General features: G+C 41.5%; 1 protein-coding gene across 1 annotated transcript in view; it reads right to left on the bottom strand.

Moving 5' to 3' along the window:
* Window positions 1–7,483: 7,483 nt before the first annotated feature.
* ERCC4 (ERCC excision repair 4, endonuclease catalytic subunit) overlaps window positions 7,484–25,853 on the bottom strand; it is a 31,218-nt gene continuing 12,848 nt past the window's right edge. Inside the window, exons 5-11 of the mRNA XM_065892896.1 lie at window positions 24,998–25,178; window positions 23,880–24,008; window positions 22,504–22,614; window positions 19,342–19,939; window positions 17,485–17,577; window positions 10,560–10,672; window positions 7,484–8,217 (exon numbers count right to left, since the gene is read on the bottom strand). Of these exons, the coding sequence (XP_065748968.1) occupies window positions 7,484–8,217; window positions 10,560–10,672; window positions 17,485–17,577; window positions 19,342–19,939; window positions 22,504–22,614; window positions 23,880–24,008; window positions 24,998–25,178 (1,959 nt within the window). The remainder of the gene's footprint in view (window positions 8,218–10,559; window positions 10,673–17,484; window positions 17,578–19,341; window positions 19,940–22,503; window positions 22,615–23,879; window positions 24,009–24,997; window positions 25,179–25,853) is intronic.

Here is a 25,853-nt window from a genome sequence, read left to right on the forward strand (position 1 = left end):
TTGATCTGCTGTTTCAAGGTATTGCTGCAAAGTGCTCTGTTTGGAGAACAAATCACCATAGCAACTCAGCTGCCCCAGTTACAGTAGGCGCAGGACGACCAAAATAAAAATCCTTACCAAGTCACAGGATTGGCTAGTGAGAGCTGCTGAACAGAATATCAGTTTCCAGACGGCATGAGCCAGCACGTATTTTGGCTTCCTAAATCACTGAAAGGGACGCTTTAAATAATAATAAAACTATCCAGCCAGGTTACAAACAGAGGGGTTCTGGGCCATCCCCCCTCCAGCTTAAACACAAGCAGACTTCACCGCTAAACAGCAGCATTTGTCCTTAAAACAGACTTCGGGAAAGGGCTCATTGTTACTTATTGCGGCTTGCCAGTTCCGTTCCAAGTTGGGAGTAGATGGTACGCTAAATGCTGGGTTTTAAGAAGAGCCAAATCAGTATGAAAACAGGTTTTATGTAGGTGTGAAAAGGAGAAAAGCAAAACCACTCTTTCTTCCCTCCACCCCCTGGACCCCCAGCACCGAGTTCTGGTTCCATTGATTATCTGTTCTCTCTCTAGCATCTTCCTTCTCTCACTCGGCTCTGTTCCTTCCTTCTGATCACCTACAAAGTCACCTTGGCCGTGGGGCTTGCCCATTGTTCTCTGCATCCGCACCGTCCAGGGCTTCCTTTGGCCCCTCAGTCTGGTGTGTGTCCCGGGATGCCCAGAGCTCTCTGCCTTGCTGCAAACTGAGGTCACCAGTGTTCCTACTGTTCCACTCCTGATGCTGTGGGTCACTCCCTTGAAATTCTCTCCTGCTTTTGATTCTGGTTGCTGCATGATTCAGAATCTTCTTTTTATAGTCTGTCTCCTCTATTGTCTCACTTCCTAAATTTAGGCATTTTCTAAAGTCCTGTCTGTTTCATACTTGCTTTAACCATTTATCTGATGTCTTCAATTCTCATTTCTAAGCAGTTGTCTACCACATCTTCAGCTGAGACTGTCCACCTGACTATCGGTTATCTCAAAACCAACTTGGTCAAAACTGAGCTTAATCTCCCCAACACAATAGGATCCTTCTCCAGACTCTTTGTTTCTGTTAATGGCTTCATCATTTCCTGAGGCTTAAAGGCTAAGTGTTATTTAGACTCTTCCTAGGCAGGTATTTTCTTTGCTACGTTCCATAGACTGTCCTTTGATGCTTCTTCCATTTATGTCCTTCTTTCCATTTCCAAAGCTATCATCTGAGTTCTGGCCATCGGCACCTGTTGCTGAGGTTGTTACAACAGTTTCTGAAATGGTGTTTTCACCTCCAGCCCTTCCTTTGAGGTAGCAAGGTATGGTAGAAGGAAAGCACGCTTTGAGTTGGAGTCCCACCTCTGCCATTTACTTCCACTGTGACTTTAATTTCTTAATCCCTGAGTCTTGGTCTTCTCACCTGTAAAGCAGGTATAATCCGTATATTTCAGGGTGTGAGGATTTAATGGGGTAACATACATAAAATACCTGGTGCCCTTTAAGTGCTCAACTGATGTTAGTTCCTTTCCATTTCAAACTCACTACTGCCAGACCGAAATCTTAAGACAGACTTCTTGGTCACGTCCTTCCCTTACTCAAGCATTCGTTTTTCTACTGAAATGAGGACAAACTCCTTGAGCCTAGCACTTGAGAGGCTCCTACGGTATGGCCCCCGTGTCTTGTTCCAACTCTGCTGTTCACGACTCTTTCTTTAAACACCATTCTATTTCCCATCTGCTTCCTTGCTAGTGCTCTGGACTGGGACTTAAGAGCACTGTCTGCATCTCCGTCTGATGAAATTCTAGCTGTTCTTTAAGAGTCTTCTTGAATTCTATCTTCTCTCTGAGGCCATCCCTGCTCCCTACCATTGGATATGACATCTTCCTCTGGCCCCTGGAACACCCTCTCTTGTGGCATTTTTATTATTCTACTTGCTCATGTTCTTTGTTTGACGTCTCTTTACTGCACGACTGAATGTCCTTGATGGCACGGACTGTTACAGCACTGAACCCAGAGAGAGCCCTCTGCCTTATCTCTCTGCCTTATGCAATAAACGCTTTATGCCAAAAACAAACCTGCCTGGTCACGCTTCTCTTGGTCTACCGAGCTTTCTTCTTCCCTAAGCTTCTGCCGGGTGTCACTTTTCCCAGAAACAAAGTTGCACAGGGAAGCAAATCTCTTACTCAGTGAAAGGCATTCTCTCATTGACACCAAAATTCTGGAGGTTATCATTACAGGAAAAGTGTCCCCAAATATCATCTCAAATATACCACGTCACCATTTCATCAGACCCAGTTTATTTACTATTTTCATGAACCCCGGGAAATTCCCTTGTTTGAAATCACAAGTTGATTTTGTTTACCTGTCTCCCAGGCCCCCAGGGAGCACTGTTCTTTCTGTGTAGAAATACCTGCTTCATGCAAATGGATCCTTGGGAATATCTGAAACTTCTCTTTTTTCTCATTCATGAATCAAGTCTCTTTAACACTGATAATACGACACAGAAAAGGAATTCAGTTTAAAGATTCCATTGAGCTTTTGTAAACGGAATGAGAAAGACAGGGCCACTGAACCAGCATGTTAAAATGTGTCTATAGTTCTTAAATATTTAATCAATTTATAGTTTTTAATATTGTCTTAGTTCCAAAGTACAGTTCTTATATATATATATGTATATATATATGTAATAAAATCCACCTTCTAATTTACAAGGTTTCATTTTAGGATGAATGAGGCTGGAAATATGGATTCATCATTACATGGGAGCTCATGTTGGCAACACCATTTGCAAAGCACAATTTTCAAAAGGTTAAAAACATGACTCTCATACAAATAGAAAAATAACAGAAGTCAAAGATTTTTTTCAATTCAATTAATGAGGAAACCAGTAAGATGTCAAGACTGATTCAAGAGAAAATTCAAGGACCTGGAGATTTGTAGTTGGTCAAAGGAATTCAGAATAAATTTGCTAACAAATGCAAAACTGGTTAATGTCCCACTAGGCAATATTCTTTGTGATGTTACGGTACAAGAATCATTTGTAATGCTATCAGTTTTCTGCAAATTAACCCCTATTCTTATAAGCTTGCAAAATAGCCTTCCTAATCAGTCCGCAAAAGGTTCCCAGCCCTAGAAAATCAGATAATCCCTGGGCAGCAGAGGTCACTAGGCAACATCCAGGTCTACAAGAGTAAGGGTACTCAGTACTCTCTTGGACCTCTTTCCAAGTTTTGCATACCTGCTCTTGACACTTTTCTCTGACAGGCATGGAAACAAACCAATCTGCTTTTTCTGTTATTTGTCATTAGATTTATGAAAGGGGACACAAAGCACAGTCTCCCACTCTCCACCGGCCCTCCTTTGCCCCCAGTTTTTCATCATGGGCTGTGGGGTCAAACTGCTTGAGTTCCAATCATGGTTCCATTTATTACTGGGTGACCTTGGAAAAATTACTTAACCTCTCTGTGCCTCAGTTTCATCATTGTAAAAGAGGATTTTAAGTAATAGTACCTTTATGGCTTTACCATGAGGATTAAATGAGATAAAGCACAAATGCTAATACATGTGAGTTATATTACTACTGAGTAAGGGTTCATCATGCTACCAGAGTATTCGGACATTAAAACATTTTGAGAAATAAACTGTCTGACACCTTATGTTAAAGAGGGTTTCGGTTCTACATTTCAAGGCAGAAGCAAAATACTTAAATCATCGAAATGAGTCAATTAGTAAACTAATGATTAACTTGTTTAAGAGGCTACAACAAATTCGCAATGTGTTAAAAGAGTAATTTACTTCTTTTAACTTTAAAAGGAATGTTAAAGGAACAAAAACGTATGAGTCAGGGGTGGCAGGAAATTAATCTTTGTTGAGTTAAGGTGTCCCAGGCATTATACTTACCCCATATTCATTACATTGTCAACAAATGAGTATTTTAAAAAGGAGAATGGTTTTCCCCCCTCCTTAAGGACACATGTTACAAAATGAAAAACAGTAAAGGAAAATAACCAAAAGAAAAATACTCTGATGCCTTAGAAACTGGGTTTACCAAGCAAGTCAAATGCCAAAGCAGTGGTTCAAAGTGCATTTCAGCTTTAATCGTTTACTCTGCGTAAAAAAAACCAATTAAATATTCTCTGAGTTTTAAATTATATTTACCAACACACTGGTAACTATAATGTACTGGGAATACATTCCCTTTCACTATACATGGTTATTTTTATTTTGCCCACAGAATGCTGAGGAGAATACTGAATAAATACACGTTATTAAAACACACACAAACAACTCTGTTACAAATTGATGTAAATGGTTAGGTCTCCCTCCCATACAAATTTTGGCTTATATACCCTTACATTAAAAAAACAACAGTGGTGTAGGCCACCGAATACCCATGGATAAAGATGGTAACTTAAGCACTGAAGTCCAGAATCAGACAGGAAATAGCTATAAACCAAAATAGAAAGCAAAATAATGAAGAGAAGTGACAACTCACGTCAAAGTCTGGGTAAATTTTAATATGCCCAAGCCTGAGAAAAGAATTTTTCCTAAAATGTTGGTTCTTAAGGAGACATTTGTAGGTTAAACTGAACACAAAAGAAAAGGGAATTTCCCTAAAGAAGTTTTCTGAGCCAAAAGAAAATCAAATTATGCTTGAAAAACTAAAGCAAAGACTAATAATTCCTGTCTTTCTCCCCTCACCCACCTCTCCAGATTCGCTTCAGTGTAGGTTTTCCTGCTGGAGGCCATTTATTAACTCTATATTCTGTTATCTCAACACAACTGAATCTAGACTTAACCCTCTGTGTCTCAGTGGGTTGATAAATGAGACAATTATTTTCAGTCCCTCATGAGCTGGGAAACTGCATTCTGGACGTGCCCAAACATACGTAGACATAAAGACATACTAAGCCTCAGATTAACGAAACAGTAACTACTGCCAAAAGGATATTATTTACGGCCACCATTATAAATGATTTCTTCTTATATAACTTCAAGAAAGTATCAAGAGACACTGTGATTTAAAACTGAAAACGACTTCTCACAATATTTCATATGCTCAAAGTTTTATGCAAAAAACTTTTAACCTAGAATAATGTTGGTCTCAAGTTTTTAAAAAAGGTTTTTAAAAAGCTAAGCATGAGTTCATAAGTAAACTGGATGTTTGTGATTTTGAAAGAAAAAGGCAAAGTTAATAAAATGATGCTAGAAAATAAAGTGATACAGTTTTTTGCAACTGCATGCATTTCTAGTTCTTTGCCAAAGATTCTTAGATTGTAAAAATTTTTAAAGAATTTGGCAAAAGTAAATACATGACGGTTGTATTGAAGGCTTTCCACAACTGGAGACACTAAATATATTTTAGTTGGGAGAGGAAGTGGCAGTGAGAGCCTTTCAACTATAATGACCATTTTAGAGTTCATTAGACACTATCGTTCATAATTCAAACACACATGAGCTGGTGCACTGTCTTAAGATGTCTAGTAGGTACAACAGCAAATAACAGAATTTGGGAGACAGAAGACACTGGCTCTCTAAATACAACTAAGACTGTTTTCTATGTTGTAGCAGATAACAAGGACTGTTTAAAATGGTAGCTTTGAGAGCTTATTTTTGAAAACTTAACTTGGAGTGAAACCCTTACCAAAGAATGTGCTCTGTTAGGATTTTCCTTTTACGTAATGAAAGAATAAAAGGCAGGTGGAATTATACCAGGAGAAAAAAACAGAAATTACATCTCTCAAGCAGAAGTGCTAGGATAGAGTGAAGCAAAATTATAATAACCATTACTATTTGAGGTGGTATCTATTTTAATGTACTTTTAACTATGACTGAATGCTTAAATAAATAAATGCATACAAAAGTGCAAGTTAACATATGTGCCTGACATTTTTGTTTTCCTATTCTCAAGGGTATATTTTTAACCCTGGGACAAAATTAGTAGCCCAAATCTTTATTCTGCCTTAAACTAATTTTTGTTTCTTGTCTTCTTCTCTCCTCTCCAAGTCACTCTACAGAGTTAGACGACAACAAATATGGTTCCTTGATACCCCTTAATTCATTCTTGTGGTATCCTTGTATAGAGTTCAAAATCCATATACTTCAACATATGTCGACATACCAAGAAATCAAGATGAAAGGTTCGGTTTGGAGAGGACAGTTGAAAGACTTCTGTTAAAGTTGAAGACCATTTTGCGTTACATGGTCCACTGTCGACTCCGAGTTCCAACAGTGTAACAAATAAAAACACGGCCGACAAAATGTGACCCTATGTGATGCGGCCAGCAGAACTGATGTCTACAGCAGCTCTTGAGGTAAAAACTTACTGCACATCACTAAATATGTGAATAATACCTAAGTTAATAATGTTTCAATATAAAAGTTTAAAAACTGCACAAAGATGCTGTGAATGTCCTGTACATATACTTCAGTAAGGACCAGAAGGAGGTTTGGAATGAGACTGTTTTCTTTATGGATTTTCAAATATATATATATTTCTTTAGGATTTTTACATATTCTATGCATTGATCTTCCATCTCCTTACAACCCTTCTGACTCAACTCATGGAAGGAAAATCAAATCTTAAAAGCTGTGGGTCCCTCCTTTGCTTGTGTGCCAGTCCCCACACAGAGACGCAGGAGGCTGCTCTGGCACAGGGACGTGGGGGGCGGAGACCCAGGAGAGGACCCGAGCTGGGGGTCCCAGGACAGGTGAGGAGAGGCTGGGAAGGAGGAAGTCTAAGAGACTCTGCTGGGACTTAGGAGGATAAACAGCTACAAAAACGGAGCATTTTCAGGGCTCCTTCACCCACGCCATCCAATTCCATAAACTGGTAATTCATTTTATGTTTTAAAAATACTGGTTTTGAACAATCCAGTTATAGTTATAGTACGTGCCTCATATCTTCAGGTGATCAGAAGACCGACTGGCCGGTTTTAGAGGTGGCTGCCTTTCTTAAATTAGCAGTAGGAAGTCCCCATGAATTTATCCCAGAGGCAGACAGGTGGGAGAAGCACGCAGCTAAGGAAAACCTGGAGGGGAGAACAGGTCGGCAATGGCAGAGATGTTCCCTTCTCAGTGTCCTGGGAGCCCCTCTGTAGACAGAGGGTAAGAACACGATGGTGCGTTTTCAGTCTGTGGAGGAAACCTAAGTTTCTGCATGTTTCAGAAATGGCCTTCTATAAACACCTGCAGACACTTTCCCTGATCCTGACACCTCGTGTAAAAATGGAACGTACTAGACCTGGCATGGATGGTGCAGGGAAGGAGGAGAGCAGGCGTGGGAAGTAAAAATGATTCCTGAACGCAAAGTTCAGAGCCCAGCCTTGGCCTCTGGTCCCCTGACCCAGGAAACAGCCTAATCATTCAAAGCCTGGCAGAGAATGAGCTACTGGGCTAATAATGAATAAGGACCAGTGAGGGCAGGCAAGGAGCAGCTGAGAAGCATAGTCACGGGATAAGAAAACAGGCACCACCGTTCATTTTTCCATTTTCCCTCTGGAGAGGACCTCTGCGTAGGAGGTGTGAATGAAGTCGTAGAGCTGCCTGGCATTTGCCGCGTTCCCCAGCAAGAGCACCAGCTTGTCGAGGGACAGGCTTGCTAATTCGGCGATGTTCTTAATGTTGGTCATCAGGGAGCGACAGTTTTTGGCATTTACCCCTGGCATTTTTAATAAGAAGTCCTGGGGACCGGGATTATACTTCTCTGCCTCGGGGAGGGTCTCGGAATCGGCTGTCACGGCCATGGCCGTCGCCGCGTCCGGCTGTGGCTTGTTCTGCTTCAGCCCCTCAAACAGCTCTGCAGTGGCGTGCGGGGAGGGGCACCAGAGGATCCGGAGCCTGGGGAAGTGCAGCGTGAGGAGCGTGAGCTTGGAGCTGATGTCGTTGCCGGAGATCTCCTGATGGAAGGCACCTCGGGACATGAGAGAGAAAGGCTTAGTGGGGTCGAACTCGATCAGAAGCACCGGCCGCTTGTAGTAGCGGGACATGGAGATACACTGGCTGTAGAGGCGGCCATTGTTCAAAGAGCCGATCAAATCACTGACGCTCTTGCGCTCCACGCACATTTCTGGAGTCAGAACGTAGTCTCCGACCTCTAAGGTCACTGGCTCAATGTCAATGCCCCGACGGTGGATCAGAGATGGGAGTTCGCTTCGAAACTCGCGCATGTCCACAACAATACTTTGCTGGGTACCATTCTGTTCCTGGCCGCCTATGAAGAAAAAGAGGCACTTTAAGTAACGTCACTGAGGAATAACTCTCAAAGGTGGCAGAGCACAAAGTTAAAAATCTATGTTTCCGCTGTTAATCTCCGATGCCTGGTTACACAGTATGACATGTTATTCCACACTTTTCCGTATTATAAAAAGGTTTATTTACAGTTTAAGGCTATTTCCCTTAAACTAAATAGAGCTGGTAGGAAGTTGGGGTCTCGCGGTACTTCCTTACTCAGAATTCACAAATACCAGCATTTGCCATCATCTTCCCTCTGTGGTTCCTCTACGGCAGTGGTCCCCAAGCTTTCCGGCACCAGGGACTGGTTTCGTGGAAGACAGTTTTTCCACGGACGGGGGTGGGATGTGTGGGTGCGGGGGGGCTGGCTCAGGCAGTGATGTGAGCCATGGAGAGCCATGGGGAACTGCAGAGGAAGCTCCACCCACCCACTGCTCGCCTCCTGCTGTGCGGCTCGGTTCCTAACAGGCTGCAGACCAGTATCGGTCCGTGGCCCAGGGGTTGGGGACCCCTGCTTTATGGTCCCTGACTGTTGCACTGACCACATTTTACTGATCATCGTCGTCCCAATTCCTAGGACATAGTAGATGCTTAGAAATGTTCTCTGCATAAACTGCCTTGTGGACTGCTGTGAAAAAATTTGGAGCTTTTAGTGCTTGTATCAATGAGTCCAGAGATGGGAAAATGGGAGAAGCTGGGAAAAACAAGAGCACAGAGCTTCTCCCACTAACGTGCATGTGAATCACCTGGGATGGAGTTAAAGTACCTACTGTTTCTGTAGGTCTGGAATAGGGTCAAAGACCCTGCGTTTCTAACAGGCTCCCACGTGATGCCAACACTGCTGGTTGAAGGACTCAAAAGTGCTGTTGTAGGCAGAATGGTGGCCCCCTGATGATGTCCATGTCCTAATCCCTGAAACCTGCAAATATGTTACTTTACACGGCAAAGGTGACTTTGGAAATGTGATTAAATTAAGGCTCTCAAGATTGGGAAATTATTCTGTATCATCCAGGTAGGCCCAAGGGTCTTTATAATGAAAGAGGGAAGCAGAAAGCTCAGAGTTGGAGCTGCTGACCTTGAAGAGGGAGGAAGAAGCCATGGGCCAAGGGATGCAGGTGGCCTGGATAACCTGGAAGAGGAAGGGATTCTCCCCTGCAGCCTCCAGGGGGATCACAGCCCGGCACACACCTTCATTTGAGCTCAGTGAAACCCATTCGGACTTCGGATTGTAATTTAATAATTGTTAGATAATAAATGTGTGTTGTTTCCAGACACTAAGTTTGTGGCAATTTGTTACAGCAGCAAAGGAAAGCTAACACAAGCGCTTAGAGGGCTGAACTCGAAAGGGCAGATTTCTGTGAACAGCTTTCTGTGTGGTACCTACTTGCTCCAAACTACCTCATTCATAGTGCCTGACATCCTGCTGTTCTGCATGACATGCCCACAGCCTATTTGAGTTAATAGGAATCTGCTTCAAAAGATACTCTGAGGCAGTGTTTCCCAATACGGTCCAAGGACCATGTCCATCAGACGCTAACCCCATTTCAGATCTATTGATTTGGAATTGCTATGGACTGGGGTCTGTGAATCTACAGTTTTAACAAGCATCAGAGGTTATTCTTAAGTACGCTAAATTCTGAGACCCACTGCTTTAACTGCGCTGGACCCCACCAAAGGAGAAAAGGGCTCAACTGTATTGTTTTTCCCACGCCTCTTGGCTGAAAGCAGCTGCTGACGTGGGAAAATGGGGCCTGGGGCGTGGGACATGGCTAACCCTGTACCACAGCGCACGTGGCATCCAGCAGGTCTTGGTGAAGCCACTGCTGGGACGCTGCATGGCAGTGAGAGTACCACACACCTGGGATCTAGAAAAGCGCCAAGAAGCAACCAACAAACACAGATATGGAAGTGGGAACGCACCCCAAACAATCCTGACTCTTTATCTATGGGCAAATTGGCCTCTTCAGGTAAAGGTAAGAACCTAATCACCATTTACAAAAGTTTCTTGGCAAAAGTACATTCTGAATCTCAACCAATGCTGGAGTGTAACTGATTTCCAATGCCGGTGCGTAGATCACAACCCCACTTATCTTACAGGTGAGGAGCCCGAGATCCAGGGAGGACACGTGGCTAGTAAACAGCCAACTGAGACCAGGGTATGGGAGCAGACAGCCACGTTTAAGAGCTTATTGAGAAAAACCAAGCTTCTGCAGAGAAAGTTTAAGAGCTTATTGAGAAAAACCAAGCTTCTGCAGAGAAACTCCGGAACCTCACAGCCTCCTGCACAGGCAGCAGGAGTGTTCGGCAAAGGGCAGGACTCACCGGCTTTGCGTGTGTCGGTGGGAGCACCTGCAGATACACAGCCTCTTACAAGGTCGAGGTTCGTTTCGTCTCTGCCTTCTCTTTCTTCAGGAACAACCATGCTAGCCTTTTCCCTGGGGGTGGGAGAAAAACATCTTCAACATTTCTGAGCTAATTTCAAAATTCCAGATTTTAATCTCTTGTAAATTATAATATACAAAATGATCTACATAACTGTAGTGGTAAAAGAGAATACAGGAAACACTAGAAGTAAATATGCACAGTCAAGTGATGTGTAAAGGAAGCAGAAAGAGCTTCTTGGTTGGGTACTCCTGCTCATCTTCCAGAGTTAAAAAATACTGTTATTTATTTTCTATTCTGTATGTCCTCTAAACACTTTGCGGCATGAAATAAGCATGTGAAAAATGCCACAGAGAGATTATTGAAACTTTTTATTAAAATGTGCTAAATGTGTTACTGAACAGTGAAAAGGATTCAAATAATTTATATCCCAATATTTTCAGAGTAATCATAAATAGGATGGTTAAAAATCAATGACTAGGGACTTCCCTGGTGGCGCAGTGGTTAAGAACCCGCCTGTCAATGCAGGGGACACGGGTTTGAGCCCTGGCGCAGGAAGATCCCACATGCCGCAGAGCAACTAAGCCCGTGCACCACAACTACTGAGCCTGCGCTCTAGAGCCCGTGAGCCACAACTACTGAGCCCACGTGCCACAACTACTGAAGCCCGTGTGCCTAGAGCCCGTGCTCCGCAACAAGAGAAGCCCCCGCTCGCCACAACTGGAGAAATCCCATGCACAGCAACAAAGACCCAACTCAGCCAAAAAAAAAAAAAAAAAAAAAAAATCAATGATTAAAGAAATGAAAACAATACATGGTTAAGCTTTGATTTAAAAAACTCCAGGTGGGAGGCCCCATTAAACATCCTCGGTTTTAAAGGAAAATCAAGATTAATATTAGAAAGCAAATTTCCAACAAAAGATTTAAACAAAAAAATCATCTCAGGTTATGCAGTAGAGCAGCATCAATTCACTCGTGCGTTTACTTAAAACATTTACAGAGGGCTCCCACATGCTGTGCGAGGTATTTTGGATACAAATACGGTTATTTGTCTCCGATAATTCCTGTCTTCAAGGAAGCTCAGTATCTTAAACCCGGTAGATTGACAAGCCTGTACAATCCTAACTCAGATTTGTAATTAGAAACCAGAATCATGGCAAGATCCTCAATAACCACAGGGAGAGGAGGCCAGGTGTGCCACAGTCTTATTTTTCAAAACCAGTAAAAGATGCTATAATCAGTTCAGGAAAGAGCAAGCACTGTGTGTTCCTCTGTGCCAGGCTGACAGAAAAGATGTATAAGGATGGGTCTCTGCCCCCGCAGGGCTTGCAACTGAGTTTCACGGCAACGTGAAAACCGTGGAACTGACTGACTGCAATAAAAGAGGCCGGGGAAGGTGAAACAAGAGGAATCTTCATCAGCAACTAATGATTTCAACAAGGGCTCAAACAAAAAGGATTTTCCAATGAAAGGAAATAAAATCAGATGGAGCAATTCCCCAACCACTCTGGATATGTGATGTTTTAGGGCAGGGTACCACGAAGAGATTCCACCAGAGAACAGAAACTCCAAGTTTAAATTCTTTACTATTTGAAACAATATACAAATGCAAGGTTATTATCAGTATAACATTTTATGAATAGATCGCAAGGAGGCAGGCAATAGTTCCAGTTCCGTGCTCCCTCGTCATTCTCAGTACCGCTGTCAAGTGTTGCTGATGAAGGATTCTTTGCAGTGACAATGGCTCTGGCAGCCACTCATTACTGCCCCGTTACACCTACTAGACTCCAGCTGGGGGTAAGGGGCAAACCGTTCAAAAAACTTACTGCTCTTAAATTTCTTTTTCTTTTATATTTGGGATCAACATGGGGGATTCTTTTTCTTCTTTATCTCCACTTACCTTACTGGCTAAGCTATCACACGTGAGGGCATCCTCATTTCCTGGTTAATTTGTAACTGTGGCTGTAGAGCACAGCGAGTTAGAATGCGGACTCTGGGCCCATGTTCCGTGAATTTGAAACCACTTTAGGCAAGTTGTTTAATGGTTCTGTCCCTCAATTTCGTCTGTAAAATGGGGATGATACTAAAATCTAACCTCAAAGAGACTGTTAAAAGGATCACATAATATATGTAAGGCACTCAGAAGAGTGCCTGGCACATAGGAAGCACTATATAAACGTCAGCTGTTATTATAACCATACTTTTCTTACATGTAGTAACCTCATCCCCTAATTATCCACGATTATGCTAAAAAACAGAAGATTTTCTTTCAAATGATTCCACAACTGTTTCAGTTAATACTGTTAAAAAACAGCTAGTTTACTATGAAATGTTATAACTGCAAACTGAATCTGAGAAAAAAATATATTCCTGAAATGAAACCAGGGTTGTGAAGAAAACAGTTAAGTCTTCCTAATCAGTAACTCAAATTAGTTTAACAGAAATTTGCCATACTTATATTCAGTCTCTTGCTTTCAACATTTGCATAATTTTTCAAGTTACTCTTTGTGATAGACACAAAATAATAATTAAACAATTCAGGTCCCTATTTCCACTTAAAGTACTGTGGTTTCTTAATTTTGCTTTAACATCTTCAGTGATATTTGAATAGCTTGTACAACGTGATAACACAGGGAGGAGACACTGGACTAGAAGTCTCTTCAAATGGGCGTTTATTCAAGCCTTCATGCTAACCCATTTTGTGATATTTTCTAACTGTAAAATTTCAAATAAGCTAATAACCTTTTTCTTTGAAAAGTGGTGACCTCTCCAAAACTATGTATACTCAGAATGTTATTACTAATTTTTTGACGCAGGGAGCATTTTATTAGCATACTTACAAGTGTAACTTTTTTTCTCTTTACTTGTCATCTGTAATCTACTGATCTCCGGTCCAGTCAAACAGTCCTTTCACTGCCAGTTCGCCTGATTCATTCCTCTCTGGTTATTTTAAATAGTAGCATTGCTTTTCTTCTTACAACATCACTCATGGAGGTCCTGGCAAAAGCACATTCCCTCGGTCTCACATCAAATTTTTCTCTAAGTCCAGGCTTAGTGCAAATGCTCTTTCAGCCATGCACCTCACATATATTTTGCTTTTCAAAACAAACACTTCTCAAATTCCCCAAGTTTTCTGGGAAAGTAAATATCTTAAGATTCTGAACGGCATAACTATCTGTGTAATATGGGAAGATCTAACATAATAAGTAGACAATCACCACTGAGAGTTTATAAAATTATGCCAGACCATAGATAAAATGACATCAAAACCTGGTATGGAAATTACTGTAGAGATTGAAACATAGGAGAAAGTCCGTATCCTTGGTTCTGCTGAGTGAAGTTTCCAGTATGTGCCAGGCTTACCTGAGCTTTGTCACTGAGCCCTTCGAGTATAAAATCACTTGTATAAGCCGGGAATGGCATGTGGTCCCCGATACCTGGCTACAATCCACTGACGGCACTCTTTTTCTAGGCCAGGTTCTAATGCACTGGAGAAGAGGCAGTCACGGGAAGGAGGCCTGGAGCATAAAACTCACCTACTCAGAGCCTACCAGGCCCCCCTTGGCTACAACACTGTGCAGGAAACGGTTAAGGGAGCGGGCCTGGGCTGCTCAAACCCCGCACATTCCCAAGAAAGGCCTGTCTCCTCAGCTTGTCTTCCCAGAAGCCCTTGGCCAGCTTCTGGCAGTTGAGGTCTGAGCTCTTGGAATACAACGCCTGATAAGAGGGTTTTTATATGCCTGGAGCCACACGGCACCAGTGTGATCAGATGGTTTATGCCAACAGTGTGATTTCTAGTGAATACCTGTTTTTGCTCCAGGGAGCTGGAGTCTGTCACTTGAGTACTATGTCTATACGACTGACTCCCAATAAAAACGCTGGACTCCAAGTCTTGGGTAAGCTTTCCTCTGGACGACACTGAGCGTGTGCTGTCACACACTGCCACTGGGAGAATTAAGCACGTTCCTGCGACTTCACCGGGAGAGGACACTCGGCAGCTTATGCTGGATTTTCCTGGACTTGGCCCCGTGTGTTCTTTCCTTTTTCTGATTTTACTCTGTGTCCTTTTCCCTGTAATAAACCGTAACTGCGAGAATACCAGTTTTTCTGACTCCTGGGGGTCCTTCTGGTGAATCACTGAGCCTGGGGGTGGTCTTGGGGACCCTCAACATGAACACCAACAACCTAATCTGAATATTTTAGCTCCATGTGCTCATTTGTGATTTAGAGACAGTTACTTTAATCAGAGAAGGCTTAGGCAAAGGATATTTTAAAAAGAGTGAAGGAGCAATTAGGAGGTACTGGCCCACAGCCAGTAGCACCAATTCTTTGATGCCATTTCCTCGATATCTCTTAAATCTGTCCCCTTCTCTCCATCAACCTAATCTTGGCTGCCACCGGTTCTTATCAGACAATTGCAGCAGCTTTCCTGACTACTTCCCTGCTCTATCCATTCCTCAGTTTGATGCCAGAGAGAGCCTTTAAAAAATACTCTATGTCACTTTCCTAATTAGAACTCTTCAGTGCTATCTTACTGGCTACAAAGTCAAGTTCTAAATCCTTAACAGGCCTTGTGCACCTCGGAGCTTTCACGCACCCTTGTTCAACAGAACCCCTGGCCCACCTTGTCCACTTAGCAACCCACCTTGTCCACTTAGCAACCAGCACACATGCTCCACGGGTCAGCTTAAAGGTCATTCCTTCAGTGACGCCGTCCCAGACATCCCACACTGGGTCAGATCTCTTTGACAGACTCTCGTAGGATACCCTTTTCTTTTACCTTTGTAGCCCGCCGCCCTCTGCCCATGTCTATTTATGATATTATTCATAATCATTCAATGTTTGTCTTTTCCACTAGGGGATAAGCTCTAGGAGGCAGGACAGAGCCTTCTTCTGCACCACTGTAACTCCAGCACTTTAACATTAGCACAGGGGTTGGCTCATAATAGATGCTCAAGAAATATCTGTTGACTGTTTGAGTCTTGGGAGATGAAGGTCTAGGAGACACAGAGAGGCGCTAAAAAGCTCTAGATAAGAAGAGGTAGTCTGCATAATACCTGTTTTTTTATAACACTTTCTGGAATACTTTTTCAAAAAACATATGTACACACATATAAACTATCCTATAGAGCACATTAATAGAAAATACATATCTACGAAATGCAAACAGATTCGCAGACATAGAGAACAGACTTCACAAAGGGGAGGGGGCTAGGGGAGGGAAGGATGGGGAATTTGGGATTAGCAGATGCAAACTAGTATATATATAGGATGGATAAACAACAAAGTCCTACTGTATAGCACAGGGAACTATATTCAATATCCTGTGATAAACCATAATGGAAAAGAATATGAAAAAGAATGTACATATATGTATAACTGAATCATTTTGTGTATAGCAGTAATTAACACAACTACGCTTCAATCAAAGTTGAAAAAAAAATACATATTTTCATAAGCTGAAAGGACTGCCCAATAATTGTAGGGCCAATAGCTGCAAGAATCCATGGCTAAGGCATGCCACAATCACAGAGGATAGGAAGGGAAGAGAACTGCCCACGAACCGTGCTGAGTTTCTTCAAAGGGACTCAATGACACTGATTCAATAAGCACTCCTGTTTCTGGGAACGCATGCCCTGGATGAACTGGGGTATCTGCATATTTTAAGCATATACTGAGAGCCCACAGCCAATGTTGAAGGATGGCCGTCCATTTTGAAATTCTGTCTAGGTCCTGGCTAACTGCCACTACAAATGATTTCTGCCCTCTCGCTGTCACTGATATGTTGCCAATGTCTGAGGCTTGAAAGACTGGTCTGGCCCAACCACTACCAGGCCAGGCCATGGTCTCCTCCGGTCTAGCCTTTGCTCTGGCTCGGATCAAGGATGCCCTGTCCAGCCCCCGCCCTGGCTTCTGCGGCTCCTTAGAGAGCATCTGATCCATCTTCTCTCACCAAGCTGCCATTTCCTTGATAACATCCCTTGGGGGAGGCTATTAGATTTCTCAAATGCTTGCAGGAGTAAGAGGTAACCATGTAGTTTGTGAATACCTCAATTAGAAACATTTTCCTTACGTTAAACCAAAAGCCTTTTCTATTTGGATTTGGAACATTAAAGGCTACTTATTCTCAAAAAACACACATCTGTTCAGACCAATGTCACACCTTTAAAAAAATATTTTTCCCAGAGTGATTCTATTGATCTGAACTGACCAGGTCATAAAAATATTTCCCAGTTGGGCTTCCCTGGTGGCGCAGTGGTTGAGAGTCCGCCTGCTGATGCAGGGGACACGGGTTCGTGCCTCGGTCCGGGAAGATCCCACATGACGCGGAGTGGCTGGGCCCGTGAGCCCTGGCCGCTGAGCCTGTGCTCCGCAACAGGAAAGGCCACAACAGTGAGAGGCCCGCATACCGCAAAAAAGGAAAAAAAAAAAATTCCCAGTAAACAGTAAAACAGTCACCCACCCATGGATAATGGAAACTTTACAAGGGAAAAAACAATGATTCCAAGGGAAGGGAGAAATCTTGTACATGGGGGAGGGGGAGAGAGTGTTTCAGTTCTATGGCTGGTGTTTTATGTTATATTTCTTTATTAACATAAAAGCAGTTTTCTTCACATTTCTATTCTATTAAACCCCTGAAAAGCACCTGGAGATGGTGGAGAAGCAGGGGAAGAGAAAAGGAAATGTGTATTGATGTATATAAACCCTGGAGTGAATCAGACTACAGGTGTATCTTGATGTGACCCTCCCCAGCAGCTTCCTCTCTCCATCTTTCCTGACGGCTAGTAGATATTCCCCCACTCAGAGAAGCCTCTGGATCTTCAAAGGCCTTTGATTCCTTCATACTGATCTTCTACGTATTTACCTTATGAGTTTTTCAAAAGCTTCCTTTTCTTTCCGCAAAGCAGTGAGATAGCGCTGTTCCTCGGTTGAACCTCCGTATATGAGAAAGTAAACCCTGCAAGTTAAGACAGAACTCTTTTAGGCTGCAAACACATAATTTTTAATCCCTGGAAGGAAGAGCATGGCATTTGAAATCAGCAACCTAGAGTGTTCAAATAATAAATATTTGACTGAGAAGAAAAGGTTCCATTAATCACACACTTACTAAAATTAAGCAGCCGAAACCCCACCTGTTAAAGGTCTCATTACCACATGGGTTTTTTTTTTCTTCTTTCATCAAAAGGAGGAGCAGAGTTTAGGTAAACACTGAAATATAACAAAGAGGGATAGAATAATGCTTTCCTCATAACTATAAACAAATCAGAAAACACAATCTTAGCAGCTTCTCTTTTTTCAACTTTTTTCTTTGCATCTCTGCCAAACAATCGTTTAAAAAGTTGGATGGTGGTTATAAAGGCCAGCGTATGAAAGTTCATGTTAGTGAAAAATAAACAAATGAAATCTGTATGACCTTTACCTTCACAAGTAATTTCTCAGTTCCTTTTTATTCATGTCTTAACAGAACCGAGTCATCACACATTTTATATAAACACACAGACAGAGAAGACATGGATTATATCAAGCTCCTCAAAAAATAATTTGACATATTCTTTTCTCTTAGAAAAGGCCAGCTTTCCTATCTTGTTGGTTGCTAAGAAGCTGAATGAAGCACCTCCTCTGCCCCTTTTCTTCACCTTCTATCAGAGACATTTTCCCTTTTTAGCCCTCGATTTTTCTTTTGGTCTTCATTTTCCTAGTTTATATTTCTTTGAAGTGCGGGCAGGGAAAAAACCATTGGCCAATGAGTCCAGAGACCTGAGCTCTTCCACGAATGTATCATGTGGCCAAGGGCAAGCCATTCATCATGTCTGGGCCTCAGTTTCCCACTGATGGATCAAGTGGTTGAACTCTGAGGTCCCTTCTGGTTCTGACCTTTTGTTTCTAAATATCACACTATTCCATATTCAGGCAACAGAGAACTTTTGTGAGCACAAGCTATCTCCAATGTTGATCAACAGCAAAGTATGAAAAATTTATCAGCCTATAATTATTTCACCAGCTTTGTCTCATCTCTTCATCCTGCGTTATTTCTGGTCCACCTCCTCCATTCACCTCTACTCTGAAAGGTTGCATTCGTTAAACTGGCTAGAGAGGTTTCTTTTGGCTCTGCTTTTGGTTCAGGCTGAGTTCAGGATATTAACTTTGAGGTTTATTTCCCTCAGATAATCGGAGAGCCAGAACACTATATTCTTTGGGAGGCATCATTTTCTCATCTGATATTTCTTGAAACTCAAGAATACATGGTACAATAATTCCCCAAATACTTTAGTTTTATGTGGCTGTAACTTAGAGTCACTTTTTCGGATTTACAAGAAAGACGTTTTAGAATTATGAAATTTAGCTGAGTCATAATTCCATTAACATTTGGTAGAAGTTAGGATATTGTAAATTTCCTAGGCTTGTTCAGAGACGGTGCCCCATAGGCTACAACCGACGCATAAAGAATATGGCACAGAACAGCAGAAGAGCAAGTAACAAGAAGGGGGGCATTCCTTCAGATTCCTGGATCCACTACAACATTCGACCTCCTTCCCATGCGTACTTCCCACACTGGTACTTCCCAGACTGATCAGAATGCCAAATAAGGTTTCATAAACATCATAACAATGTAACGTTAAAGATAAGAAAGCCCACGGGCAACTGGTCTATCTGTGCTAAATCCTAAAGAACTGCAAAACTGAAGCCCATGCGATCACAGTTCATATTCCTTACAACTTGCCTCAGGGGCTTCCCGGGCCGACTTGCCCTGTAAATTTCAAGCTGACGCACGAAGGTCAGCTCTGCGTCGTACAGGACCACGTATCTTGGCTCCACCTCGTGCAGCACCCGTGTCAGAGCGTAGGGGTCGCTGCAGCCCAGGAGTGGGTGGATAATGGTGAGGGGGTCTTTCATGATTCCATACGCGGCATCAGAGGACACATTTAAATCAAACTCCTCGTGCTTAATTTCTTCTAAGCAGCTTTCGGGGCTACTGCTTAGGTCTCTCGGACAGCCCTCCTCGACACCCCCCTCCTCCTCCAGTTCTTCAGATTGTTCCATCATCTGAGTTAAAGTCAGCCTTGGTTTCTTCTTTTTGAGAGCCCTCTCTTTGGCAGAAGCCCTGTCTTTGTTTCGGAGGCCTTTGGGCCTTCTGTTGGATTTCATAATTCTCTTTGAGCCATCCTCCTTCCTAAACCTCATCCACACATCTTCGGCTTTGCTGTCCTTCTCAAAGGTTTTCCTGTACAGCCTCAACAAGAAGGCCTCTGCTCCGACAGCGATGTACTCTCGCAGCTGGGAACAGGTCCTGTCATCACTTGCGCAAATGAGAACGTGTCCTAAAATTAGAAACAACGTTATGTCCTGATTACCGCACTTGTCGCCCTACCCCACGCACCCCCTCGTCCCTTCCTCCCCAGAGACACAGCTCACCCCTTGGCGCTAAAGATACTTTACAATTTGTTTAAAAAGGGTCTCGGATGCTCATCAAAGGCTTTCGCCTCCCTGGCAGGATTACTTAAATCTTCTGGGTAAAGGTGAAGCCAGAAATATTCAAAGTCTTACGAAAGTATAGCTGTGGTATAATGGAGGCTTTAAAGAAGCTCTTTTTAATTAATAATTTTCCAGAGGATCTGGAAATACCAAAATAAATTCCAAATAGATTACAGTCAAATGTTAAATGATACATCATGAAAAAAAAGATGACTATTCTCCACCTCTCCATACGAAGATGATTTTCCAGGCTTACAAGCAATGGAAGAAATCTCAGAGAAGACTGATATCTGTGAGAAGATATCAACTGATCAATCAATTGGCTGACTCTATGAGAATAAAAAACTGCATTAAAAAAAGCTAAAGACAGGCTGCTCCCAAGCCTTTTGAGATGGACCACATTTTGCCTATGGAATGTGCATCTCTAAATAAATCCACTTCTTGCCTAAAAAAAAAAAAAGCTAAAGACAAAAAAACCACTTTATGTAACTATGATAAATGTTAATATCTTTAATATATAAAAAGTTGATACAAACTGAGGACACACTCTAAACCAGCAAAGGAAACTAAGACAATTCACAAAAGAAGAAATGCATCTGAGAAAAAACTGAGCTCCCCAAGCATCAAAATTTGAAACAACATCACATTTTTCTCCAATCAAATGAATAAAATTGTTATACATATGTAGTATATGTAGATACACACACAAATACATACAGAATCTCCAGTCATTGCTAGCTGGGTAAAAAAAGATAAGCTCTTATACTTCCAAAAGAAATGAAAATTGATAAAAACTTTCTATAAATCAATGGGGTAATATGTCTTGAGAACTTTAAAAATGTCAGTATCATTTGGCTCATTAATTCTATATCCAGAAATTATATCTACACTATAACTTTAACAATGTGAAACAGAAAATACACGAAAGAAAACCAGGAAGGAAATATGCCAATGTCAACAGTGGCTGCTAGATGTAATTTTTTCCCCTTCTTTATTCTTTTTTTCTAAGTACACATGTATGACTTTGGGTCTTAAATCACAGCACCATAAGTTCTGGGATAATATCACAGCATAATTACTCATATAAGGATTATGTGCTTGCCTTCATTGCTTTAAAGGAGTTCAAAGTCTCAATAGATTTTTTTTTTTTTTAACATCTTCACTGGAGCACAATTGCCCCACAATGGTGTGTCAGTTTCTGCTCCACCATAAAGTATATCAGCCACACACACACACACATCCCCACATCCCCTCCCTCCTGCGCCTCCCCCCCACCCTCCCCATCCCACCCCTCCCTCCAGCTATCCATCCTACACTTGGTAGTGTGTATACACGTCCATGGCACTCTCTCACCTCGAACCAGCCCATGCCTCCCCGTCCCCGTGTCCCCAAGTCCACACTCCACGTCTGTGTCTCCACTCCTGTCCTGTCCTTACGTTCCTCAGAACCGCCCCTTTCTTTCTTTTTTCTGTATTCCACACACATGCGCCAGCACACAGCACCTGCTCCTCTCCCTCCGACCCACTTCACCCCACATGACAGACTCCAGGGCCGTCCACCCACCACAAACAGCTCAACTTTGTCTCCTCCCATGGCTGAGCGACACTCCATTGTGTACATGTGCCACATACTTCCCTCAACAGATACTTTTTTAAATTTAGTTTTATTTTCTATCTGGTTTTATTTTTAAAACTTAATTCAGGTTCAGTCTACAGTTCAGGTTCAGTCTACTAGTATACTTGTGTTTGAAGAGAGTAGCCCCAAAACTTGAAATTTTTTTAGCCCTAGGTCAATGTCATTCTATAATACAGTTGAGGCTTCTTTTTGCTGAGAACCTAAAACTTAAGCCCATTAGCTTTCTCCTTGAGGATTCCAAATTCAAAGCCTGGTGAATATATATGTAGAGATTTTGCTGCATCTTTTTTTTTTTTTTAATTGAAGTATAGCTGATTTACAATGTCCTGTTAATTTCTGCTGTACAGCAAAGTGATTCAGTTATACACACACACACACACACACACACACACACACACACACACACTCTTTTTTACATTCTTTTCCATTACGGTTTATCACAGGATATTGAATATAGTTCCCTGTGCTATACAGTAAGACCTTGTTGTTTTTATCCATCCTATATATGATAGTTGATTAGTTGCATCTTTAAATAGAAGTCCTGAGAACCCAACCAGTAAAACAGCCTGCTTTCATGAATATACAGTGATTCAACCTGGAGAAAATCACATCAAATGAACAGATAGGCGCTTGTCACTAAGATTTCAGTGTTCATGTGGCACTTACTCTTCTACATTTGATAAAGATAACAGTATAAATTATTTGTAAAGAGCTAATCAAAAAGACTCATTTGCTAGATTTTGAACGCAAATATCATTATCTCCTTTTTTCCTACCTGGACCACCAAGGGCTTCACTCTCCTTATTCTCTGCCTCAATTTCTTTCAATACTTCCGAGAGTGCCTCCCATTTTGGGTTGCTTTCTAGGACCAGTTCCTTTCTTGTTTCTGTATAGAAGTAAAAGACAACCTCATTCTATGTGATAATATTTATCTATAAAGTATTCCAAAGGCTTTTAAGACAACAGATAACACAGGCATCACTCCATACACCCACTCCTTTGAGCTTCTTTCATAATACTCTATAGGTAGAATCTGCTTCTTTGAGAAAGGTCTCCTTATGGTCTAAATGAAGACACCTCAAACCAGCATTAACGCAGGTTCCATAATGCCTTGAGAGAAAGTGATATGAGTGGTCACTAATAAGAGATGATTATATGTTAGTTGTCAACTGTGACATTATATATAAACTGCTACACAAAATAAAGGACTTGGTATTCCTTATTTCTAAAATAACAGTATTTATTATTTCTAAAATCCCCAAGATTTTCACAATCTTGAACATGGGATATAAGCAGACAACAATAAAACTTTTATTTCTGTAAGTACTCAAACATATTACTAATGTATTTAATTAAGTTTTGAAACAGACCTTTGAACTAGGCAGAAAGTAAACATTAACCCTATCCCATGCTTTAAAAAAACCAACGATATTTATTATACTTACTAGATGAGAGTGAAATAAAACCCATTATTTGCCTCATTCTAGTATTTATGTCCCCTAAAAGCTAAAAGGGATGTTAAAATGTCCCACTAAGACTTCAAGTGCCCAAATAGTAATTATTCTGAAGTTAAAAAAAAAAATCTGTAATTCTTATGTAGTAGTAAGAATACTCTTTTTTGCGTTACGTCTTAGTTGCGGCATGCAGGATCTTTCGTTGCAGCACGCGGGCTCCGCACTGTGGTGCACGGGCTTCTGTCTAGTTGTGGCGCGGGGGTTTTCTCTCTCTAGTTGTGGCACACGGGCTCCAGAGCGCATGGACTCTAGTTGGCGGCACACGGGCTCATTAATTGAGGCGTGTGAGCCCAGTTGTGGGACGCAGGCTCAGTTGCCCCGCGGCATGTGGGAATCTTAGTTCCCTGACCAGGGACTGAACCCGCGTCCCCTGCATTGGAAGGCGGATTCTTTACCACTGGACTACCAGGGAAGTCCTAGCAAGAATACTCTTGATTGGTATTTGGCGTTTGTTATTTGGAATCCCCTGGCAATGAATCCATACCAAATACTTCTACCATACATTATATATGTTACATGCAGTTACACATTCTTCACACAGCCGAAGGAGATTTAAAGTTATACTGTAACTTGTAAGCATTTCCACACCAAATACTTAAATAAAAGACACGTTTGAAGACTTAAGCATACAAGATACCTTGCTCTTCTTTAATCTCCAGTTTTTCAGGCAGTTTGCCTTTTTTACTCATTTTGGCATCTGGAACATGATAAACCCTTGCTCGAGCATTTATAAACATTGAGGTGCTGGAGTCAAGAAACAGCCAACCTAATAAGTTTAAAAAAAAAAAGCCTGCAATTTATAGTTTACTTCAGAGAATCTCTGAAGGTCACAAGACCTGTTTATCAACCGGTCACCAGCTTATTCATCCCCCAACCACACCTTCTCCCTTGTTACGGCCTCTGTCACTGTTTGGCTAGACCGTGGTTTTCAAAGTGCAGCCTATAGACCCCTGGGGGCCCCCAAGCTGTTTTTTTGGGGGGAAGGGGGGGTCTGTGACCTCAAAACTACTCTCATAATAATACTAACTCATTATTTGACTTTTTTCCACTGTGTTGACATTTCCAATAATGGTGCAGAAGCATTGGCAGGTATCGCTGCTGGCGTCCAAGCACAGATGAAGGCAGTGGAACCCAAAGCGTACTAGTAGTCAATATGTTCCTCAATGCTACACATTTGTAGTTTATGACTCGAGAATATTCCTGGTGAAGCAGTTAAGAAATATTATTTGTATTAACTCTTGGCCCCAGGGCCCCTGGACCACACTTTAGAAAACACTGGTTTAGCCAGACAGTGAGAAAGATCATGGTAGTGGGGGAAGGATGTGACTTGTAAAAAAACAAGATGGTGGACAGCCGCGTATGTATGTTTCCCTACAAACCTCTTCTCATTCTTCACCACTTCAGCTGATGAAACTCCATATTCCCTTCCTGTTTCTTCAGGGAATATTAATTTTAAGTTCATAACAACTTCCAGAACACAACCTATTTCTAAGTTGGGGACTGCCTGTGATATACACAGTCTTTTCTAGAAATAAAATCTCTTGTAATGGATATGAATATGATTATACAGAAGTAGGTGGAAACATTAGCTATCAATAAAACCTACATCCTTGTGCTATGAACATAAAACGTAATTTGAAATCTTACTATACCATGTAGCTGAATATAGCACTCCCCACACCTGATTCCCCCCCAAAATCCAGTACTTTATTCAAATGAGCTCTTAGGATAAATATTAGTATTTTTATCTCCCACCTGAATTCTGACCAAATGCCTTCTCTGTTGCTTTGAGAGATTCCAGAAGATTAAGAAACGTGATGCAATCATACTGAGAGAGATACTGCAGCAAAGTTCGTAATATCTTCAAATCCTGAACCAAGGATTTAGTCTTGGCTCCAAGCTGGTGCCACAAAGGATCCAGATAATGGCGGATTGTCTAAAACAAGAAAAAAATTAGAACTGCTAAAAGATGTTCAATATAGCTATAATTAATACAAATTATACTTTCAACAAACATTATCCCTTGTATACATAAAAATGGTTAAACTGGTAAACTCTGTTATGTATATTTTGCCACAATAATAAAACATTATCTCCCAAGGAAGTGAATAGAAAATTTAAGTTCATAAGATTCTAATAGTAATGTTTAATTTTTCAAATATAAAGCAGAGTGTCATCACTAGAATCTTTATGATCAGATAGAGTCAATTCATAGTTACCCATATTTACATTATTAGGAGAAAAAAGGCCTGATAAACATCAGATGATCATTTATTTGCTTTTATGAAGAATGAAAGCATGTAGCTCAGATACATTCAATTTCTGCCAAGTTTGGTCGAGACCCCATCCTGGGTGGATAGAGATGTGAGATCCAGCTGCACGAGGAAGCAGAGGACATAAACTAGAGAAACTACATGGAATCAAATTAAATAACAGTGGACCTTAGTCTGTTGGTATAATAAAATATTTAGTTTTTTTTCTTAAGTGTGATTCATGTATGGGAAAATATTTGTTAAATTAACAACTAAATTTGAATGCTTTTTAAGATCCTGAAAAGTTGCCTAAAACACAGAACAGCTTTATGTATATACTATGTAGGTATCTACATATC

Source organism: Phocoena phocoena, chromosome 15, assembly GCF_963924675.1.
Source record: "Phocoena phocoena chromosome 15, mPhoPho1.1, whole genome shotgun sequence".
Lineage (NCBI taxonomy): Eukaryota > Metazoa > Chordata > Mammalia > Artiodactyla > Phocoenidae > Phocoena > Phocoena phocoena.